This window comes from Anastrepha obliqua, chromosome 2, assembly GCF_027943255.1.
Source record: "Anastrepha obliqua isolate idAnaObli1 chromosome 2, idAnaObli1_1.0, whole genome shotgun sequence".
Taxonomy (NCBI): domain Eukaryota; kingdom Metazoa; phylum Arthropoda; class Insecta; order Diptera; family Tephritidae; genus Anastrepha; species Anastrepha obliqua.
Window position 1 is genome coordinate 52,202,413 of NC_072893.1, and position 21,296 is coordinate 52,223,708.

At 36.7% G+C, this 21,296-nt stretch overlaps 4 protein-coding genes across 5 annotated transcripts; 2 read left to right on the plus strand and 2 right to left on the minus strand.

Annotated features, from left to right (window-relative positions):
• Positions 1-38: 38 nt before the first annotated feature.
• Positions 39-3,849, minus strand: LOC129237579 (molybdenum cofactor sulfurase). Its single transcript, XM_054872406.1, has 4 exons — positions 3,593-3,849; positions 2,658-2,802; positions 2,044-2,595; positions 39-1,854 (listed from the first exon to the last, which is right to left on the minus strand). Exons 1-4 carry the CDS (start codon positions 3,663-3,665, stop codon positions 222-224), a joined length of 2,403 nt encoding a protein of 800 aa, XP_054728381.1. The 5' UTR covers positions 3,666-3,849; the 3' UTR covers positions 39-221.
• A 4,144-nt stretch (positions 3,850-7,993) lies between these two features.
• Positions 7,994-10,148, plus strand: LOC129237968 (activating signal cointegrator 1). Its single transcript, XM_054872972.1, has 5 exons — positions 7,994-8,259; positions 8,329-8,995; positions 9,062-9,540; positions 9,595-9,911; positions 9,976-10,148. Exons 1-5 carry the CDS (start codon positions 8,192-8,194, stop codon positions 10,044-10,046), a joined length of 1,602 nt encoding a protein of 533 aa, XP_054728947.1. The 5' UTR covers positions 7,994-8,191; the 3' UTR covers positions 10,047-10,148.
• Positions 10,149-10,190: 42 nt separating this feature from the next.
• LOC129237967 (uncharacterized) lies at positions 10,191-12,094 on the minus strand. 2 transcript variants are annotated; one of them, XM_054872971.1, is made up of 2 exons: positions 11,660-12,094; positions 10,191-11,600 (listed from the first exon to the last, which is right to left on the minus strand). In XM_054872971.1, the coding sequence occupies exons 1-2, from the start codon at positions 11,981-11,983 to the stop codon at positions 10,296-10,298; spliced, it is 1,629 nt and encodes a 542-aa protein (XP_054728946.1). In that variant the 5' UTR covers positions 11,984-12,094; the 3' UTR covers positions 10,191-10,295. The 2 variants fall into 2 exon arrangements, with proteins under 2 accessions (XP_054728946.1, XP_054728945.1); XM_054872970.1 differs by having other exon boundaries at positions 11,657-12,094.
• Positions 12,095-12,101: 7 nt separating this feature from the next.
• On the plus strand, positions 12,102-14,483 carry LOC129238143 (mannosyl-oligosaccharide alpha-1,2-mannosidase IA-like). Its single transcript, XM_054873179.1, has one exon. It carries the CDS (start codon positions 13,806-13,808, stop codon positions 14,481-14,483), a length of 678 nt encoding a protein of 225 aa, XP_054729154.1. The 5' UTR covers positions 12,102-13,805.
• The last annotated feature ends 6,813 nt before the right edge of the window (positions 14,484-21,296 follow it).

Here is a 21,296-nt window from a genome sequence, read left to right on the forward strand (position 1 = left end):
TACTAAGTACTAATAGACTGGCAAACGTTTGTGTTAAGCGTTTAGTTGAATACATTTATACGCAGGCATATGTATGTATACGCTCGTGCATACATACATACCTACATACATATATGTGTGTGAACACAGAACAATTGAAAATTTAAAAGTGCATGTTTTGCGAATTATTATTTTAATCAACTCCAACAATGGCTTTAAATCGGTTTTTCAACTATTGCTCTTTATTTTTCGCAGTTCCCGTTATTCATTTCTCTTTTTTTAATTCTCACTTCTTCGCAGCAAGAAACAAAGGAATTTTCTTCGCGTAACCCTTTAAGTGATAAATATATGCCGAAACGTATTTTTCCACCAAACTCACGTGCAATAGTACGCAATGGCTCATTGGTTTTTTGGCCACTGTGCTGATCAATACAAATCATTTGGCATCGAGTACAAAAGCCATTCACTTTGAAATCCACACCCCCTATACTTATCTCTTCAAATGAATTTTCTTCAAACGGGCTTGCAGTTTCGATTATTAAATTTCCTCTAAACCGATCCACCGTCTGGTCGAGCGACTCCTGCTCAGTTTCTACTTTATTGGCTAACCAACGTACCGATGCCCGATTTATTAGTAGGAATTGTGCCTGATTTGCCAAGCTAATATCTTTTGAGACACCATCTTGTGTGCGCCGTTCGGCGTTTTGACGAACTAAACGCAGACCTTTCGTTTCCAGACAGTCGGATAACCATTGTCCCACTTCTTCCCCACAATCTAAACCCTCCACTAAATCATTGCACACTTTGCTTTGACATAATGAAGTTTCGATATGTCTTGCAAAATTTAAATCGTCTACTACTAGTGGCACCTGCACTGATTCCATATCTGGAAAGCGCAGCTCCAAAACTCCTTCTTTCAATTTCACAATGGGCTTTATTAAACATAATCTTGTGAAGTGTTTTTGTGTGATAGCCATGCCATTGACGTCGACAATCATCCAGGTGCGATCATATTTAAAGCCACAGCTGGTGAGCTGCCATGCGCTCGCCACCTCAAAAGCACCACATGACTTGATCGGATATATGCAAATGCGTTTTAACTGCGGTCTCAACCGCTGTGACACATGACGTAGTGCTGGCGGTAATGACGTTCGTTCCATGAGACGTAAACGTTCAGCTGCTGTAGTTAGATAGCAATCGCGTATCATTGCCACCGCTTTGTCCACATCAGTCACCCGAGTCATAAATCCAAAAGACATACGTATAGCACCGGTTGGCACACCATCTATAATATCTGTATAGTCACTACAAACATGTCCGGCTTCGAACTGTTTCCGTATATCGGCATTTGACAAACGTAAGTGCCATTGACAAGCACCAGGGTTGCAGAAACAGCCGGTGCGTATTTGCACATTATGCACTGCAGCGATGCAGGCAACCTCGGCAAAACCTACATATGAGCCATCGTCGTGCAGTACATTAAAAGTAACGATGCCGCCTTGCTGCGCTATATCATCATAGCCATTGTGATTGTAAAATTGTATTAGCGGTGTACCGTTAGCGTGATGTAGTGTGGCAAGTGAATCATAACAGTATTTGGCCAATCGGTAAACATGTGTACTAATACGCTGTACCGATAACTGTTTCGGGGTAGCGGGCACAAGACGCTCCAACACTCGAAAGGCTTCAAGTACCGAAGTGATGGTGAGGAAGGGCAAGGTACCATCTTCGAAGCGTGTAAGAAAATTAGAGCGTTTTTGGTGAAAGTTCTCACGGGTCATAGCAATATTTATAGTTCCCCCGCCATAGTAACGCTTATGTAGAACAGATTGCCCGCGCTTACTAACCAGTAACGCACCAACGCCCGTCGGAAAGCTGTTCGGATTGTAAGTGAGAATCATTTTAATATATGTATGTATATAAGTACACATATAATTGTAAGTGATATTGAGCATATCGTCAGAAAAGAAATGAAATTACCGTTAAGAAAAGTAAATGAAATTAAAGAAAAAATGTCAATAAACAACCTCTAACGATATGCTCACATTCTTCCTCTTCTCTTACCCAAACATTTTATAAAATGATATACAACAAAAATCAGGTTTGTACTTTTGTAAATCCAGATAATTGGTCGCTACGAATGAAGCTGTATCCAGACAAATGTAAAAATTACTTTTCGTCGCTTCGCACTCATTTTCCACTCCTCTAATTTGCTTTCCATTAACCGCCAAACCGTATGTTTGAATGGCTTCAATAGTTTCTAGTGGTATTTTATAACCGCTGAAGTTGCACTGTGCCGAATAAGCAACAAGGGAATTGTTCCTTTGCTCGCTAATGTCTCCTGTGTTATTTTCGGTATTAGCACCATTCTTACTAATGTGACTTAGATTTTTCAAAATTTCGTCTTTGGTTAAAACATAAAGGCGATTTGTAGACACTATTTCACGCATTCCCAACACGGATGTGTGATTCTCCTGGCAGTAGTAGAAGTCACCTTGGTTGTTTACTTGTCCGCCGAAATCAAAACATTCGCCCACAAGTCGCAGACCAGCGGTGGCGTTGGCCGTAAATACCACAGCATATTCGGTAGCGTCTGTGTTAAAGCACTGAAGTATCCTAAGAAAAAGATTTTTTGTAGATATTGGTTGCAAGCATTTAATAAATATGTTTTTGTATACCTATAGCGGGCCTGGTCTATTAGATCACCGGTTACGTTGCAAGTATGTGGATTGCAAAATAAATTGTCTTTCAGCACTTTGCCCGATGCTTCTATTAAACTTTCAGCATAAAGAGTGGTGCCGGCATGATCAAGATAGATATTATCTGTAAAGCAATATTTTTTATTTAAGGAAGTAGTATTTTTTATTTTAAGTAGTAGGCTTTTGACTTTCCAGCTAAACTACTTTAGAATCTAGAACAAAATGTAATTTCGTTGAAAAATTCATCTTTGTTGAACAAGCTCAAAAAATTGTAAAACAAAAAATAAAATAGTCGGAATCACAATAGGTAAAAATGCAAATTAGTTTTCTTATGTTAACTAAAAAGTAATAAGAAAATAATTTCAAAATGAAGTGTCGAATTGCTAAATAAATGAAAAATACCTTCCTCGAGTTATTCTACCAATAAAGTAAACACAATGACTGTTTACGATAAAAACAAGAAAAAAAAAACAACAAACTATGTCACAAATACTAGCGCGTTTTTGAGTCTAAATATTAAATAGGCATGCAATAATCAAGATGAACAGCAAAGTCATTGCAACAAAAATATGCACTTATTTTCGTTAAATACTTGAAAATGCCTCCAAGTACATATGTACATATTCATATGCACATATGTAAATGCTCAAATAGTATTTATTGGATGATAGATAAGAAAGAAATACGTAATTTGATTTGTATCTCGTATTCTTTCAGCTGCGTGAAGTCATTTCACCATTTTTAAAAAACACCACTTAATTACTTAATGCGCTACCGAACGCGATTTGTATACAGTTTGTATGTGTGTATTAATAGCTTAATATATTAAATTATACGGCAATAGCTTTACTATGCCAGCATAATGCAATTAAAATAATTACATGAATAAGGTTTACAATTGTCAAAGTACTTGCCTTTTACACGATGAAATTCACTCTGAATAGCCTTTGTTTCAGCAGGCGTAAATTCATCCTGAAACTCCGGCATTCTAGTTATAATAACACTGACTATTAAAAATTATTTTTGAACATATATTTTTTTCCTCAACTCTTTAAACTGCCCTGTTCTATTGACAATCAGCAATGAAGTAAATATTGTCATTCACTTTTACTGACGGTTTGGTCGTTGCAAACTTATATTTGGCGCACTCCACTCACTATCTTGACGTAAATGTTGTAAAGCAACCGGTTTTAATAAGGTGTCAACTATAATGGGTCTATGATAAAGGGAGACTGAAGATAAAAACAAGTTGGTGTAAAAAGTAAACAAGCTTCTACAATTATGACAGCTCGATATCTGACTGTCAAATTTATCGCTAGCACAGTAGCATTGCCGCGGTATGCGCAACTATCGGTATTATCTCAACCTTGATGTTAACCTCTTATGTGAATAATGTGTTTTTTTTTCGTTTTTAACAGACAACCGATGTTTCTTGGCCGATTCTTATTGATAAATTCTTATGGAGTTTAGCAGGATAATAAAAAATTAGAAACAATGTTTTTCCGGTTTCGATAACTCGAAAATGACACAGGGCAAATGTAATTCAATACAAAGTATGAAGCACCGTTTTTTGTTGAACGGAACATAAATTTCCAAAGCGTTAACATCACTGCCAAGCAGCGGGCTACCAGATCCATTGCACCTGAAATTTGATTTCCCTAACGAAGCCAAAGAGTTATTTCCATAACTTCTCCGGTTTTGTGTCAAAATCAAGAGCAGTCCTTTCTAGCCTGAGTGCTAATGCATAAATGGATTTAGCTATATATCTATCCAATTTAAATTATTAATACTTATGGTATAATGGTCAGCACAATTATTATTGATTTAGAATAAGTACACAAGACAATGCTCTGAAAATAATTGAAAATACCTATTAGCTGTAAAAAAGGAAAAAAAATTTGTTTGCGTAGCCTAGACATCCAGACAGGTATAAAGACAATTCACAATTCGTTCTCACGACAGTCGGTTCTACGTAACCGGAACGACCCGGATTTATATCCGGCCAAGGACTGTCACTTCAGCTGGATTCCTACTATTGCTGCTACAACAACAACAACAATTCGCAAGAACTAGTGGCACGCAGTGGATAAAGCTCCAGACTTGCCAAAACACTGCTTTTCGGACAGCGACGGGTTGCCTCCTGGTGTCCCATCTTCAACAACTTCACAAAGAGGCACAGATGCTCTCAGTAAAGGAGCACAATAAACTACTCAACAAACAGTTTCTACTTGGGTGCTATCGCAGGTTTCACCCGTGCAAACAGCTGTTTGAGCCAGATCCGCCTCACAGGCGCGCCAGGAAATATCTCCTCAATCACGCCGACGAGATCCAGGACAAAACGAATAGACATCTACTGGACCAGACAGTGTTTAGATAGACAATAAACGACATACATCGGGAGACCATCCCCATCTTCTTAAGTTCCCGACCACCGAAAACCGTAATTGGAGTCCAACCACCATCTACAGCACAACTTCCCCGTGAGACCCGCGTAACACTGACACAATTATGTTCTGGATATTGTAGTAGGTTAAGCTCCTACTTATCCAGAATTGACCTCGACATACTAAGCATATGTCCTGCGTGTGAAGGCACCCCGCACGACACTAACCACCCTTTCACATGCCCCAATAAACCTACTCATCTAACAGCCCTCTCCCTCTGGACCCAACCTGTCGAAACAGCATGTTTCCTGGGCTCACCTTTAGATGAGTTTGTCGAAGACGAGCGGTGATATACCCTACACTGTCAGGGCTTGTATTGCTGGTACAACAAAACAACAACAACTTAACTTCTACTTGGCGCTTACATGCGTCAGTTTTGCATTTCATATCTTCTAAGTGTTTTATATTGTTTACTTTTTAAATGCCTGGCAGCACTTCTGCTGGTTGAAATAACCTAAATAGAAGAATTGTTGGTCCATTTTACACATTTTGAAATCAAATAACTTAAAAACCATAACCGCCCAAATGACGAGGTTTAAACTTTTAGAATGTAGGATAGAGGGGGTATCCTACCAATCCTTATATCTCGTTTAGCTAGAATTTAGAATAATGTCTATTGGGCAATTTTTGGCTAACTATAATGTCTTTATTAATGAAACTTGGTGGAGATGTTAGTGAGGTGTTAAGGAACACTCTTTATAACTCCAAATTTTTCGGGAAATAATAATTTCGTAATTATTTGTCTAGAAAATGCTCTCGGAAACTTCAGTATAGTTTGCCACATTACACTATATTTTTTTTTGAACACTTCACTAAAATTCACCAAATATACACTCACTTGCGTGTTTTTAGTTATTTTTATTCTTATATTCGAATTGTTTTTATTAAAATTAAATGCGAATGCATTTGTCCATACAATCACTCTCCAATTTTAAACGCGAATAAGAAGCAGTTCGAATGACAACAGTATGGTGTTGCCGGATGCCTGCAAATGAAAACAAAAATATGAACAAAAATTAAGTATATGAGTTTAGTGTTAATGATGGGGATGGGGGTTATTGTGTGTCCTTACTACATACACGCATATGACATTTTAATTTTGGGTTCAATGGTTCTAACACGGAAAGGAGTTCTATGCAAAAATACTGTGGATTGCGTAGCCGGAGTTGGACTGATGAGGGTTATTTTTTTGAAGCGTAGCCCAAGGACGCCCACGCGAAAAGAAGTTCTACGCAAAAATACTGTGGATTGCGTAGCCGGAGTTGGACTGATGAGGGAAAGGAAAGGAGTTTTTTAATAAAGACAGCTACGACCACCCTATTTGGTTTGCAGGCATGATAATCGAATTTTTGTGGAGAAAATCTGTTTATAAAAGGCATGAGGACCCGTTTGTAAAACTGATCGAAGCAATACAATACACTTATAAACCGTAATTTTTGGCTTTTAATTACTTTATTATATTTTGTGATACGCTTAATATCATTGTTTTTAAGTTTCGATGAGTTGTATGTTTTTATTTTCAAAAATATTTCTCAATTTTAAATTACAGCAAAAAATACTGCAGTTTTACAATGAACCTTCCATCCCACATCCCTGCATACGAACTTCGTTTTTATTTCAGGTGTATGGCAACACCAACTTTTCGCTAAATTACAGAACTTTAAAGCTAAATACACACCAGGCAACCGTTGAAGCAACGGTTGCAGCAACGTGTTGCCTTTGTTTAAGAAACACGTTGCGACCGTTGCTTCAATCTCAGTATTGTGTATAACTGTGGTGCAGGAAAGGTACAAGCGGAAGATACGTAAAATTAAATTTTTTAAATGATCGACGAAATGCGTAAAATTACTTCTCTTATTATAATTGACGATCTTTTGTATGAAAATGAGTAAGAAGAGATGCAACAAAAAAAGAGAAAAAAAATCTGGTCCAAAAATTGGCTTTTAAAAAAATCGAATTTTCGAACGAGAGGCTGCTGAAAGAACTGAAGGAAAATGAGCCAGCGGACTATAAAAATTACATGAGGATGGACAAAGCCCTGTTTAGAAAATTGTTGGACTTCGTAAAGGCCAAAATAACGAAACAAGATACCATAATGAGAGAGGCAATATCAGCAGAAATTAGACTGGATATAACTTTGCGGTATCTTGCAACAGGAAACGCTTTGCGGACTTGAAATTTTTATCAATTTTATTGTATTCATTTTTTAATTGTTCGTATGCTTTTTTTCTAAAATTTTTATTTTTACATTTTTCACTACTTATATGCCACAGCTCTCTCAAATTTTTATATTCGTTAATAACATTAACATAATTTTCATTATTTTCAATTGCCATTTTTTCCTTTTTCACTTTATTTTACTCCGCACGAACCTTCTTCTTTGCTTGTGTTCAACGAACTGAAAGAGTAAAAGCAGTAAACAATGATACACACGAAGCAACGGTTGCAGCAACCTATCCCAAAAATCAAATTTATTTGATATTTCAGGCAACGGTTGCAGCAACACGAAAATCATTTGGCAACACAGCTACACACGAGGCAACGGTTGCTTCAACATGGCCGAGTTGCTGCAACGGTTGCCTGGTGTGTATTCAGCTTAACATTAAATTACTTAAAAACTATAAGCCTCCGGCAGGTGCGGTTTGCAGTTTTAAGATCGGGATACAACCCACCCCCCCCCCCGCCCCCCCCCCCCCCCCCTATCCCCCCTTTTAACCTTTTTTTCAAAGCGATAGACACTAAATATTTCCCTCTCTATTTTTTTAAATCACGTTCAACCAAATGGAAATTTTCCCATCACCTTATTTCAAAATTAAGAAAAAAACAAAAAAAAATGTTCGTTGTCAAAGATTAGACGATTTCTGGAATACGCCCGAGAACATTTTTTTTCTTTACAAAATAGGCGTGGCAATAAAAAATCGATATCAAATTGGCATCAAAATTAAATTATCGAGTACTAGGTCTCTTTAGATATATCGGTGCAACCATAGCTCAAGATATAGTTGTTTGCGTCAGTTGCAAATATTGTGAAATTTTTCTTTATCATATAACAAGCTTATTGGGATAAAAATGGAAAAGTGGATACGTGAACGACTAAAGAATTGTCTGGACTTCGAAGTACCAGATGATATGATAAAGTAAGTGGAAATCTCTTGGAATAGCTTAATTGCGTGCGTTTGCATATGCATTTTCACCATCTCCGTCAGGTACATTGTGTCCATCAAGTCTTCAACTGAATTTGATGAATATTTTGAATCTCTGCTTAATCCTGAATGCGAAGACCATCGTTCCTTCTTGGCTGATTGCAAGCAGCGTTTGTTTAGCAAGCCACTGCCCAATAAACGTACACCCCAAGCAAATGCTCAAAAATCAAAACAAGGCCAGGGCGCTGGGCATATCAAACAGAGCCAAAATACAGTTTCATTGGAAGGGAAATTCGGCAAGCTACCAAACCAACAACAACAATCGCAAACAGCGCAAGGTGCTAAAAAAAAGTCCAAATATGTGAGTCTGTACACCAGTGACGGCAGTGTTAGTGGAGAAGTGATAATGTTGAAAGGGCGCCGTTTTTGCGATTGCCAAGCGTCACAGCACAAACTTATCAATAATTGCCTGAGTTGTGGACGCATTGTTTGCGAGCAGGAAGGTAGTGGTCCATGTCTCTTTTGTGGTGAAATCGTTTGCACCAACGAGGAAATGCAAATCATGAAGAGCGATACCAAAAAAGGTCAAAATATGTTGAAGTCGTTAAAGGAAAAAGGAGGTGGAGAATCACTGAAAAAAGCGCTCGAGCAACGTGACCGTCTGTTGGAGTATGATCGTAATAGTGAAAAACGTACAACTGTTATTGATGACGAACTCGATTACTTTGAGGTCGGTAGTACACACCTAAATATATACATTTTTTTGTATTTATTTAAACCACAATCATGCTTGCAGGAAAATTCGGTTTGGCTCTCGGATGCAGAACGTGCTAAACTGGAACGCTTGAAGCAGGAAATGCATGAGAAGAAGCACGAGAGCCGTGCCAAACGAAAAATAAAGGTCGACTTTGCTGGCCGCGAGCTGGAAGATGATTCACCACTTACTGTCGATTTTGAGAATCGTGTGCTGAAGGAAATTGCAGAAGCAAAAGCCGCTGATGGAAACAAAAGTAATTGGTCTAACCGCAAAAATGCGCAAAAAATTACACCGGATACGTGTGGAACAGATCCCAACATAGATGGTGAACTACGTCCGGTATACAAACTAACTGCGGAAGGTAAGACACTAACCGTAGATGGGCGTGCCAATCAAGGTTTTGCAGATCGCTCATATAATCGCGTGCAAGATAAGGAGTTATTAGAGATGCAAGACATGCGACATTGCCTTTCAATGCATCAACCATGGGCTTCATTGCTTGTGGAGGGTATAAAAAAGTAAGCAAAGCATATATAAATATCTTTGAATCTGACATAATTACACTCATATAGGCATGAGGGACGCGTTTGGTATAGCGAGCATCGTGGCCGTTTATGGATAGCTTCCACTGTTAAGGATCCACATCCTGAGGAAATTGAAGAACTAAAAAATTTCTACAAGAATTACTACAATGATCCTGACATACAGTTTCCAGAACACTATCCAACAGGTTGTTTACTAGGTTGTGTACGAGTTGAGGATTGCCTGGCGCAAGAAGATTATCGCGAAATCTACCCTAATGGCGAATCTGAGAGTCCATACGTCTTCATTTGCGCAAACCCAGAAAAACTGCCTGTTGTATTTCCTGTTAAAGGGCAACATAAAATATGTAATTTACTCTTTTTTTATTTAATTAAACGTTAAAATAATTTAGCATATGTTATAAATTTCAGATCAAATCGACCCTAAGATACATAATGCGGCTTGCAAAACATTACTACGCTTAAAGAATACAAAAGTCTAAGATAATGTGAGCAAGATCCCAAGGGAATTTAATATATGTATATACTTTGTACTAAATATACGATTAAATGAAAATGAAAGGAAATAAACGTTCAAAATTCAATGCATTTGCATTTCACTTAAAAGAGTAATAAAAAAATAGTAATTCAGTGGGATTGGTTTATTGCAAGTAGATGATAATATTTTGATTAAAAACATGAATATATAGAAAAAATTAGAGTAAAGTATTAGCGAATGATAAGGAATCAACTTATCTTATATCATAATTTTTCAAAACACTCAGAAATTCTTTCATATCAAGTTTTGTTAATTTCTTCAATTCTTCAGCCGCTTCATCGCCACTTATCAATTGCATGTCGGGAACATCCAAATTGCCCACACACAAACCAAGCAAATCATCCCAATAGAAATATGTATTACACACTATTAGTTGTGCATTACGTACCATAACCCGCAATGAACGATTCCGCCGCAACATTTCTCGACGCAAAACCAAGAGCTTTTCCTTGCGTTTCAACGAAATTTGCGACATCTGCGACTCGATATAAATGCCGGTGTTTCTCAAACAAGCGCTCTTTCTAAATATTGCATTCACATCAGTTTCATGCACAATAGCTACGAGCAGAATCTGCCGATCGTGGTGCAATCGGTTCCTATTTCCTATTACACTCACGCTTTCTAACTGCACATTTGGCATGTCGAAACGTTCCCTAAATAACTGTTCTACAGCATTTTGAGGCTGCTGATCAGGTGCAACTGGTATATTGTTTATAATCAGCTTACGCCTGCGTACTACTTTTTCAAGTGAATGCAGTTCACGTTGTAAAATTTGCTTGCTGTGTTCAGAGCTTGCCAAACGCTCCCGCATAGTTTCAAGTTCGCTTTGTAAATTTTTAAATTTGTCTTGCTCGACTTCCCTCTTATCATTATCGTTATCATCATCATCATCTTCGGTATGTATAGTAGAGCAAGGTGTGCTTTGCCGAGAGTGCACCTGGCTTATAATATTTTTAGTCACTTCGTTCAATTCCGATTTGGTTGCAAATGACTTGAGTTTCTCATCAAACATTTTACTCATCGCTTGTAGGGTTTTGTTTGATAAATTAACTTCTGATCGAGAAGCATCTATCAGTTCATTTTTATTGATCTGGAAATCAACAGAGTTTTCGGTGGTGTCGTTTAAATCGGCGGTAGAATTTGGTAGTGAATTTTCTGTGGTTTCGGAATTTTGTTCATTTTCAGTTGCATCAGTTCCTGTGGCATTGGTGTTTGATGGAATGGTTTCCAGGAATCCAGTTGCATCGAAAAGGTTTTGTTCACTTGTTCCCGTGGACGGCTTGTTTGGCGGCAAGTTCATATTCATGCCACTCATTCCATGTCCAAATCCATGCTGCTTTAGCAATTTATAGTTTTCATACATTTTGTGCACTTCTGGATGCGAACGTTTCATGTGTTTGATAAAGTTTGACGATACATTTTTGTGACCACGCAGCATCACCTGACAGGAAACACAGCGCGCAGTAAATATGTCACTATTGCCGTTATTGCTTTCTGGCTAAAATGTATATATTTTAATAAGATTTACATTCTAATAAAAATAGTGAAACTAACCACCTCGAAGAAAGGCGGCGAAAATAGTACCGCACTTTCTCCACGCCGACAACGTTTAGCCGGTTTAGCTTCTTGTTGGCCCACAGGAGCGCTCTGCAGGTGCGGGTAGAATGGTTGACTCGATGGTGCTACAAACCCAGGATTTTGCAATTTTAAGAGTTCGTTTCTATTATCTTGATAATAGACGCTACCAGCGCCATCGCATTGGCTCACTTCCTCCAAATTGTTAAAATGGCGTTTCTGTGCAGGACCAGTAGGCATAATACCCGTCGGCCCTATAAATACATCTTCACAATTTTCATATTTAATTGTGGGCTCCATTGCCATACGACTTTTTAAAATTGCGCCTTTGCCCACCAATTAAAGTAGAGAATATTTTACGCCTTATCGATTTTATAAAACACTAATGCAAAACAATTATTTTGATTTCCAACAATGGCGTTCAAAATGTGGCCAGATGTGTGCATAACAGCTGTTAAGTCAAATTCTTAAAGCAGTGCACATACGAAAACTTAATGTGGATTTTTCAATGCTCTCTCTTTTTGATAAAAAAATGCACCAAAAAATGTATTCTTTTTACTATCAAAAGGTTCTTAATATATGTTTAATGATTAAATACCTTTGTCATCGTCTCCAATTACCATTGGGATATTTGTTTCTCCTGATAAGAAACTGTCCCATTCTCAAATACAACGCTGCAGAATCAAAATAACAATAGCATAATAAAAGAGTGCGAATGAAGGAGAAAATAAAGCACAACCTAAATGGTAAACGATAAACCAACGAGAAAACAAATAATCCGAAATAAAAAATCACAGAAGTTTTCCCAGCATCTTATACGAATTGGAATTTTGTAAAAATCCTTTCTCCCACGACAGAAAAGTTATTCATATGTGGAAGTTAATTATTTGATTGATGGTTAAATATTTAGAAGTATGTAACTTAGTTAATACATTTTGAAAGCACTGAAATTCAAATGCCGTATGTGGGTAAAAGAACGAAATATTATGCTAATTAGAATCAGAAATTGCATTCACCGCAAGGTTCCTTGATCTGCATATTTCAAATGAAGTGAAAGTGATTCAACTTAATGCCAAACCAAATTTATACACGATAGTCTTCATTAGCATTTTGTGAAATCTCTAAACAGAAAGCGCAGGCTAAAGCAGAGCAAGGCAAGAACACTAGCAGCATCTAGCTTTCGCTACTGACGAAAAACCACTTAATAACTACTAATTTATTTTGCGGGGAAACGAAGAGGAAAAAGCTTTGCAAATCTATGAATATTAGCAAATAAAAAGTAAAAATCGAAATATTCCATCATTTGCCGCATTTGTATTTTTGCTACGAATTTGCTCTCCCAGTCGACCAAGTGGCGTTCCATCGGTCAATTGCGCTCTCCAATTTACATACGTTCGTTTTGCCCCCCTTGCGCAAGAAGTGGTACTTGGGGCTCTCTGACATTTCTTGGAGCTGTCATACTGACAGTCGCGCGCGGTAGGTGATTGCTTGTGCATTTGGGAATACGCTTCTCGCCATCGTCATTTTCACAGTTGTTTTGTGCTAGCTACTGTATATGTTGTGCTTTTTATATGTCAATCGCATACAAAAAAAAAAAAAATACAAAAATTCTTCAAATTTACTAGTGATTTTATATGAATGGGCATTCAATTTTGTGAATATAAGCAAACTTTTTTCCAAAATTAAACCAACTCTATTTCAAAGATTTGTGAGTTCGTGTCGGTGCCGTTTGCAAAAATAAAAATTAAGCAGAAAAAAGAAATAATTGTTTTAGTGGGAGGCAACTTGGCCATTTGACAACGTACAAAGTGAAAGTGTTTGTTTATGAGTGTGCAAAATTTTCCTTATACACAAGTTAAAATCTGTGCAACCTGATGTGTTACTAATAAAATTATTTTTGTAAAACAAACTGTAACCCCACCGTCCAGTAAATATTTAGTCTTCCTGCCAATTGCTTTTGTTGTGATCCTATGTGAGTTGTGCAATACCTCTATCTCCTCCTTAAAAGCTACTTAATTTTTCGCCCATTCGTAAATTAAGCACCGAGTTGTGTTGAACAGCCTAAAACCATAACGCGTAATCTATTTTAAATAATTTCAACTATTAACAAAGAAACAAATCATACGCCATGTATCGCATCGGACCAATTGGCCGCAAATCGAATTTTCACTTGCGTGAAAAATTCCTTATTGGCCTGGTGTTAGCCACATTATGCCTGCTCTGTTTTGGTGGTATATTTTTGCTGCCCGATAATTTTGGTGGAGACCGCGTGTTGCGCGTGTATAAGCAATTCCAAAAAGCCGGTCCAGAGATGTTCATACCGGCACCGCCACTAGCTGGTCACGCACCAAAAGACTCAGATCCACACTTCATTGGAGACCGTCAAAAGTTGCAGGCAAAAATCAAAGAGGAATTAGGTGACATATTAGATAAGCCGTTGCTGCAGCAACACCACCCAGATGCTGGTTATGACGGCGAGGAATTGGGTGCAGCAGATGATGGTCAACAACAACAACAGGGTGTGGCGCCACCGTTGAATGGCGAGGGGCCCCCTGAAACTGTTAATCCTGCCGGGAAGGCACACACCAACAACAACAATGACGACGTTGCGGCACGTATGGACAACAATAACTTACCCGTGGGGAAAGTTGCTAGCTTACAATTCGGTCAGAATGGAAATGCCGATCCGGATCCTGCTGTTGAAGAGAAGCGCCAGAAAGTTAAAGAGGTAAGTGAGAGCATCCGAACAAAAACAATTACAACTAATAAAACTACACTTAAGCCATTACAACGTGATTGGCGCTAAATGAGCTGTCTTATCTTTAATTGCTGCACTTGAGTGGAGTACTATGAAGTGGCTATTCTTAGCTATGGTACTGATAAGCGCCGACCTTCTTGTACATGTGTACAGCTGCGGGCAATTATTTAGTAGCTGGTGCAAAGAAACGATAAATAAGTTTCATTTTGCTTTGCATTTTCTTTTAAAAATATTTATATTTTACTAATATAGTATTTCCCAGTGGGCTTCGCACCACCATAAATAAAATGTTTTTTTTATATCGCAAGAAATTTTTCATATTAAGTTTTCTTTATAGAACTCGTAAAATGTTTAAACAGTTGAATTAGTTTTTTTTTCATTCAACATACTTTCTAAAGATGTCACAATAGCCTTTTCTGTACTTTTTTAAAATTTGATTGTGGTGGTCACCTATATACAGGTAAGGTGAAAGAGCCGATAAAAACTTGTAATTAAACTTTGATTCTTTAATTTCCATTTCAATTTTTTACGCTAAATAAATTATGCTAAAATAAATAAAGTTAAAAATGTTTTTCCAGTTCCTTGAATGCTCCAGTTTTTATTATATTTTCGTCCAAAATAAGCATAAAATATCATAACTCAGGAACGGCTGCACCGATTTCAATCAAACTTCACACAAACCACCTCCTTAAAAATAGAAAGAACTCTAAAATTTTTGTGTCAATCGGTTCGGCGGTTCTTGAGATATAAGATTACCAAGGAAATGTAACTTCTTTTTATATATATAGATTATTGATTTATTTATTTATTACTAAAGTCAAACATACAACCATGGGTTATTTTTACAGTGAATGAACTTAAGAATAGTTTACATAATTATTATTGTTGCCTAAATTCTAAACTCCGGTTAAAACAAAAATAAAATAATTTTACTTACTCAACTAAAATATTTGTTTGTGTAAAAAGAAACCCATTATTTTTGTTTTGTGCAAATGGTACAAAACTGTTTTATGGCCGATGGCTATGCTATGACTACTAACATGCAGGTCAACTTCGATTATTTATATGATTTTATCGATATGTTTTACAAGAAGAAGACCAATAAGTCTATGTGATGGCTTTCAGCCAGCAAGGTCAACCTAACGTAACCTAACCTATCGAGATTTTCAAAATTATTGACATTTTCTTAAACATCAGAAATGTCTGAACGAAATCGACGAAACCAAAATTGCACGTAATTAGCTTTTACAGTATCGGCATCACCACACCATTCACAATTCAGTCTTTCAGCGGCCTGGCTTGCATTTTCGCATTTCCGCCTTTGTCAAAGAAAGCTGTAAAATCTCCCGAATTTTCTCTTTGTTGACTGCCATTTTGAACAGCCTGTAACTGAATGGAACAAACAAAAAAGTGTGAAATGTCACTCATATGAGTTAAAACGGAAAAAGCTATGCAGAAATAGCTGAACTGATGATATGCTCTCGGAAAACGGAAAGAAAACCAATGCCGCGAAAAACTGATGTCAATATGGATCGAGCTATATGTAATACGCAAGAGCAAAGCAGATCCTTTTAAGTCAGCACGGCAAATAATGCTTGAAATAAACCAAGAATCTGGTCTACAGGTGTCTAGAAAGCTTGTAGGAAGGCGACTTAACGAAGCCCAGTTGTTTGGCCGCATAAGCGGAAAAAACCACTCCTCTCAAAAAGACATATCAAACACCGACTTGCCTTTGCAAAAGCCCACAAAGACAAATCTGTTAAGTTTTGCAAAAACGTACTTTGGACCGAAGAAACCAAAATAAATAGGATAGGAAAAATAAATAATAGGAAAAAATAGGATGGAACTAGATGGGAAAACTATTGTACGTCGTCCAAAAAATCAAGCGCTTAATCCTAGGTTCACAAAAAAGACAATTAAACACGGTGGCGGAAGCATCATGGTTTGGGGAGCTTTTTCCTAGCATGGGGTTGGGCCGTATCTGGATATATATATATATATATAATTGGCGCGTACACCCTTTTTTGGGTGTTTGACCGAGTTCCTCCTCCTATTTGTGGTGTGCGTCTTGATGTTGTTTCACAAAATGGCGGGACCTACAGTTTCAAGCCGACTCTGAACGGCAGATATTTTTTTTTTTTATGAGGAGCTTTTTCATGGCAGAAATACACTCGGAGGTTTTGCCATTGCCTGCCGAGGGGCGACCGCTATTAGAAACAACTTTTTCTTAATTTTTGATCTTACACCGAGATTCGAACCGACGTTCTCTCTCTGAATTCCGAATGGTAGTCACGCACCAAACCAATCGGCCACGGCGGCCGCCGGAATAAAATGGAGTCATTTGTGTTTGAGTTTATGCCATTAAATTGGACATTTATGCAGGACACTGATCCAAAGCATACTGCAAAGACAGAGCTTCACAATGACTCAGTAGAGAAAAAATGAATGTACTGGATTGGCCGGCGCAGAGCCCTGATCTCAATCCAATAGAAAATGTGTGGAATGACGTTAATGTCAAAATCGCTAACAAAAATTTTAAAAATTTTGATGATTTGTGGAGCGCAGTTGAAGAGGCTTTGTACTCGATTTCAAAGGAAAGATGCCGCCACAAGCTTGTAGAAAGCATGGAGCGACGGCTTGAAGAAGTAATCAAAAACGGTGGATATAGTACAAAATACTAATCTGGTAAAAGAATTTTATTACTTAAGGGGTTAGGGGTAGTCAGAGGCCCGAAAAAATGATGATTTTCACGAATTTTTTTTGCTACTTAATTAATTTATTTAACAAAAATAAAAACATAGCATAAAAACATCATGTTTTAACTTGGTGAATTTCAAAAAAAAAAAAAAATTAATAATTGCAAAAGTTATCGCTGTTTGTGTGAAGCCCGTTTCTCCAGAAGTCCCTTGCGGTGAACATCACAAGTCCTTGCAGATTCATCTAAAACCAATCGGATGAGAAAAATTATTTTTATTGATAGATAATCTCGAGCCGGATCGAAGCTTTTTTTTTTTCAAAATGAACAAAATGGCGGCCTCAGAAATTTTTTTCCAGATTTTAGAAAAAAAAACCAACAGTTAATTGTTAAAAAAAAATCGAAATTTTTGAAAAAAAAAAATCCTTCGATCAGGCACAAGTTTTTTATGTTTTTCAAAAGCTGTATAAATTTTATTGAAATCTACGTAGCGGTTTTTAAGTTACAGTGTTCACCAGTTTGAAAAACATAGTGTTGAGAAAAACGCATTTAAAGTTTTGCTATCGGGCTCCGGAGCGGCCGAGCGCCCTTTGTTAATTGTTGAATAACTTGAAAAGTATTTGTCGGATTCACTTCAAATTTTTACACAATATTTTTAAAACATTATACTTTAATAAAATGCAAAAAACAAAAAATCGATTTTTTGAAAATTCTGACTACCCCTAACCGCTTAAGTATTTGATTTGTTTACTATTTTTGCTTTTATTTTGAATTTTTTAGGATGTGCTATTTATGTGTCCAGGCGTTTGCGTGAGTTATCAACGTTCTCGTAAATTAGAAATCAGAACTGAAATTCCTTTTGACCATTTTTTTTTGTTTTAAAGTGGAAGTAAATAAGCTTTTTATTTTTTATGTTGCTTTTTTCCCAATAAAAAAAAATATTATTTAAAAACATATTCAACCCTTTGCTTTCAAAGTCTAAATGTGCTATTTATATGACCATGGCTGTATGTATTATTCTGTATTCACTGGTTCAAATGGTTTAGCAGTGATTAGTGTACTCACTTGATATGTAGGTACATATGTATGCATGTATTTACGTAATTATTCAAGTGCGGGAGCTCTACGAAACAAAGGTGTCAATGTTTTTAATCGTGTTCAATCACTGATAGAGTGACAATTAATTGTGAACGATAATTATCTGATATGCAATGCGATATATGCATGTATATACATACGTACATGGCAAATAATTGGCAATCCTTCAATTCCGTTTTGAAACATAGGGCCTCCCCCTTTTTTATTTTTCAATCAAATGGCTCTTGGCGGAAGAACCACTTCGAGTACTATGACCAAATAGGTGAGCCCATCCATACAAATTTAATACACACATGTAGTGAGGGGTACAAAATTAAATCTAAAATAAAATTTTCAAATTTCTGCGCGCTAATTTATTAATAAGCTCGGTTTGAAATACACATTTTGTTTTTTGTAAATTTCGGAAATAAATGTATATATTATTCTAAATTTCTGCCTTATTCAACAGATAGTTAATCAATCCATTTTTACGTTAACATCCATTACTCTATCAGTTTGTACTTCTTTTATTGCTTTAGTTTAAATTAATTAATCCTACTTTATTAAATAAAATCCCTAAGCGATTATGTAAGTCTTGCGTGGTTGATGTTGATGATGATAATTTATATGGCGGAGTTGAGTTGTCAAATTCTAAAATAGGCTTGCGATATCAAAAAAAATGTTTGTAAAACGTCGATATTTTGCGATAACATCGAAGGCTCATTTTTTGTTATCCATTGATTTCTTAACATCGATGTTTTGCTTCGAGGTTCACTGTTTTTAATTATTATTTTTTAAATTTTCTTGAACTATGTAAAGTTTATTTTGGTTCACTTTTCTTCTGACTGTAGCGCTTAAATTGTGAAACGCTATCTTCAGTTGATTTTTAACATTTTTTTTTGTTAACAGTGTTGCGCATTTTCCTTCATATAAAAAGAAACACATGTCATGGAAACTGTCAAAAATGGGTGGGACCTCGGAGCTGCTTCAAACTTGCACTTCATTATTTGTATTAAAATTCAGTGGGTTATAAAGTGGAATATTGAAATATTTCTTAAATTGTGATTACTAAAATTTAAAACTTGATAAAAATCTTTTTAATTTTTGTAAATTTGTAAAATGTTTATAAATATAAAAAATTGACAACAAATTTGTAACATGAAAAACGTGAATATTGCGATCATAACATTGCCTCATATATTTTCCACAATTGCATAATGAAATATTTGTTTAACAAATTGATTGTTATTATTATTATTATTAGAAGCCCATTACGCACTGCGACCAGAGCTGATCTATTGTGAAAGGCCTATTTTTGTTACCCTACAGTTTTAAGCTTTTTAAAAATTTTAGCACAATTTTAGGTTTGTTGTTCCAAAGACTGCATGCAGATAGACCAATACTATTTAGATGATACCTCAGGCTGCAGTGACCTGTAAGATATCCTGTTAAAAGACGCAGATCTACTCTTCTTAGTGAGAGTAGCTTGTCAGATATTCCTTTTTTGGAACTTAGAAATAGTTTGGCTTGACGCTGACCGGCACAGTTTAGCCAGTGTGCAGCAAATTTCCTTTCTTCCCATTTCCTAGAGAATTCATTAATGTGGTTTTTTGTGAGTCCACTGAAAGGCTCAAGACCAGTAAGTTGCATATTTGCTCCTTGTTTTGCAAGGTCATCAGCCATTTCATTTCCCTCATGTCCTTCATGTCCCGGAATCCAGCCTAGTGTTACTATGTTGAGGTTTCCTAACGTGTTGAGAAGGTTTAGGTAATCATTTACCAATATAGAGGTGATAGTTGTTGATAGAAGGGCTTTTAGAGCTGCTTGGCTATCTGAAAGTATGTAGTTGTGAGTACCTCTCATTTTCCTGCTAAGGCATTCTCTCACACATATCGATGGTTTTCGAGAAAAGTGACACAGTTCAAAAATACAAAATACTGAGTTGGGTCAGTTTTCTAGATAAGTGACGCGCCAATTCGATCACCTGACAAAACGACACTAACGCCATCTCTCAGAATTGCTTCAAGATTCGCTTATGACGCTTTTCCAGATAAAAATATATAAACTCTGTAGTTGATTTTTGCTTTTAACGGCAAAACTCCGAATTTGAGTTAATTTTGAGTTGTGTCGCTTTTCTCGAAAACCATTGATATTTCAATGGCATGTATTTCTGCCTGGAATATTTTTGGGTAGAGTCCCATCGGAATCGATTTTTTGAATTTAGGCCCATTGATTCCTGCCCCTGTTCTACCATTTTCCAATTTGGACCCATCAGTTAACCAAAGCTGAGAGCCAGGTTTGAAAGTGATAGAATTAGTTCTCCAGTCTGTGCGTACATTAATTATAACTTGGAAATTCCTGAAGAGTATTGGTTTGGGTGATAGTATATCAACCCAATGAAGAATGGGACTATGTAGGAAGTCTTCTAAGATCTTTAAATGTCCTTTCATATCCCCACTTTTAAGTTCAGATATACCTTTTAATCTTAAGGCACTCGAGCGAGCTTCCCTTTCAATCAAGATTGGAAGCGGTGTTCAGGAGCACACCCAATGCATCAGTAGGACATGTTTTCATAGCCCCTGTAATACCAACACATACCAGGCGGTGCAGTTCGTTTAATTCGTTTACTGCTTTTCTAAGGATGCATAAGTGACTATGGGTTTCACAACTGTGGTGAATGTCCAGAAGGTCATTCTAGGGCTTAGTCCCCATGTCTTACCAAAAAGCCTTGTGCAGGCAAAGAATGCCCTTGTGGCTTTTGTCAAAAAATAGTCGATATTTGGCAATTTTTTTTGTAATATATTTATATTATTTAGGATTATTCGAGGTGTCCAACCCAGGCAATTTATTACATGTGTATTAAACTATGTTGATGTAAATTTTTATAAAAAGTATTGAAAATTTACAAATTTATGTAAATAAACGTAACGAGTTAAAAAAGAAGACGTCATCTGGTGGCAGCGATACAGCAATGAATAATAATCTGAAATCAAAAAACCAAAAATTGTATTAATCTACACAATAGTGGCTATCGGTGTACTTAGACTTTTTTTTCGTGTTTTTGTTTTGACAAAATGGTGGTGATTTGG

Excerpts from the sequence above, each read along its gene's own strand:
- LOC129237579 (XM_054872406.1), bottom strand. The coding sequence starts at position 3,665 with ATGCCGGAGTTTCAGGATGAATTTACGCCTGCTGAAACAAAGGCTATT. Across the intron at positions 2,596-2,657 it reads ATAGACCAGGCCCGCTATAG|GATACTTCAGTGCTTTAACA; the intron begins GTATACAAAAAC and ends TCTTTTTCTTAG. Across the intron at positions 1,855-2,043 it reads TCATTTTATAAAATGTTTGG|CTTTCCGACGGGCGTTGGTG; the intron begins GTAAGAGAAGAG and ends CAATCCGAACAG.
- LOC129237968 (XM_054872972.1), top strand. The coding sequence starts at position 8,192 with ATGGAAAAGTGGATACGTGAACGACTAAAGAATTGTCTGGACTTCGAA. Across the intron at positions 8,260-8,328 it reads GTACCAGATGATATGATAAA|GTACATTGTGTCCATCAAGT; the intron begins GTAAGTGGAAAT and ends CATCTCCGTCAG. Across the intron at positions 9,541-9,594 it reads CTTGTGGAGGGTATAAAAAA|GCATGAGGGACGCGTTTGGT; the intron begins GTAAGCAAAGCA and ends ACACTCATATAG.
- LOC129237967 (XM_054872970.1), bottom strand. The coding sequence starts at position 11,983 with ATGGCAATGGAGCCCACAATTAAATATGAAAATTGTGAAGATGTATTT. Across the intron at positions 11,601-11,656 it reads CGCCGCCTTTCTTCGAGGTG|CCAGAAAGCAATAACGGCAA; the intron begins GTTAGTTTCACT and ends TATACATTTTAG.
- LOC129238143 (XM_054873179.1), top strand. The coding sequence starts at position 13,806 with ATGTATCGCATCGGACCAATTGGCCGCAAATCGAATTTTCACTTGCGT.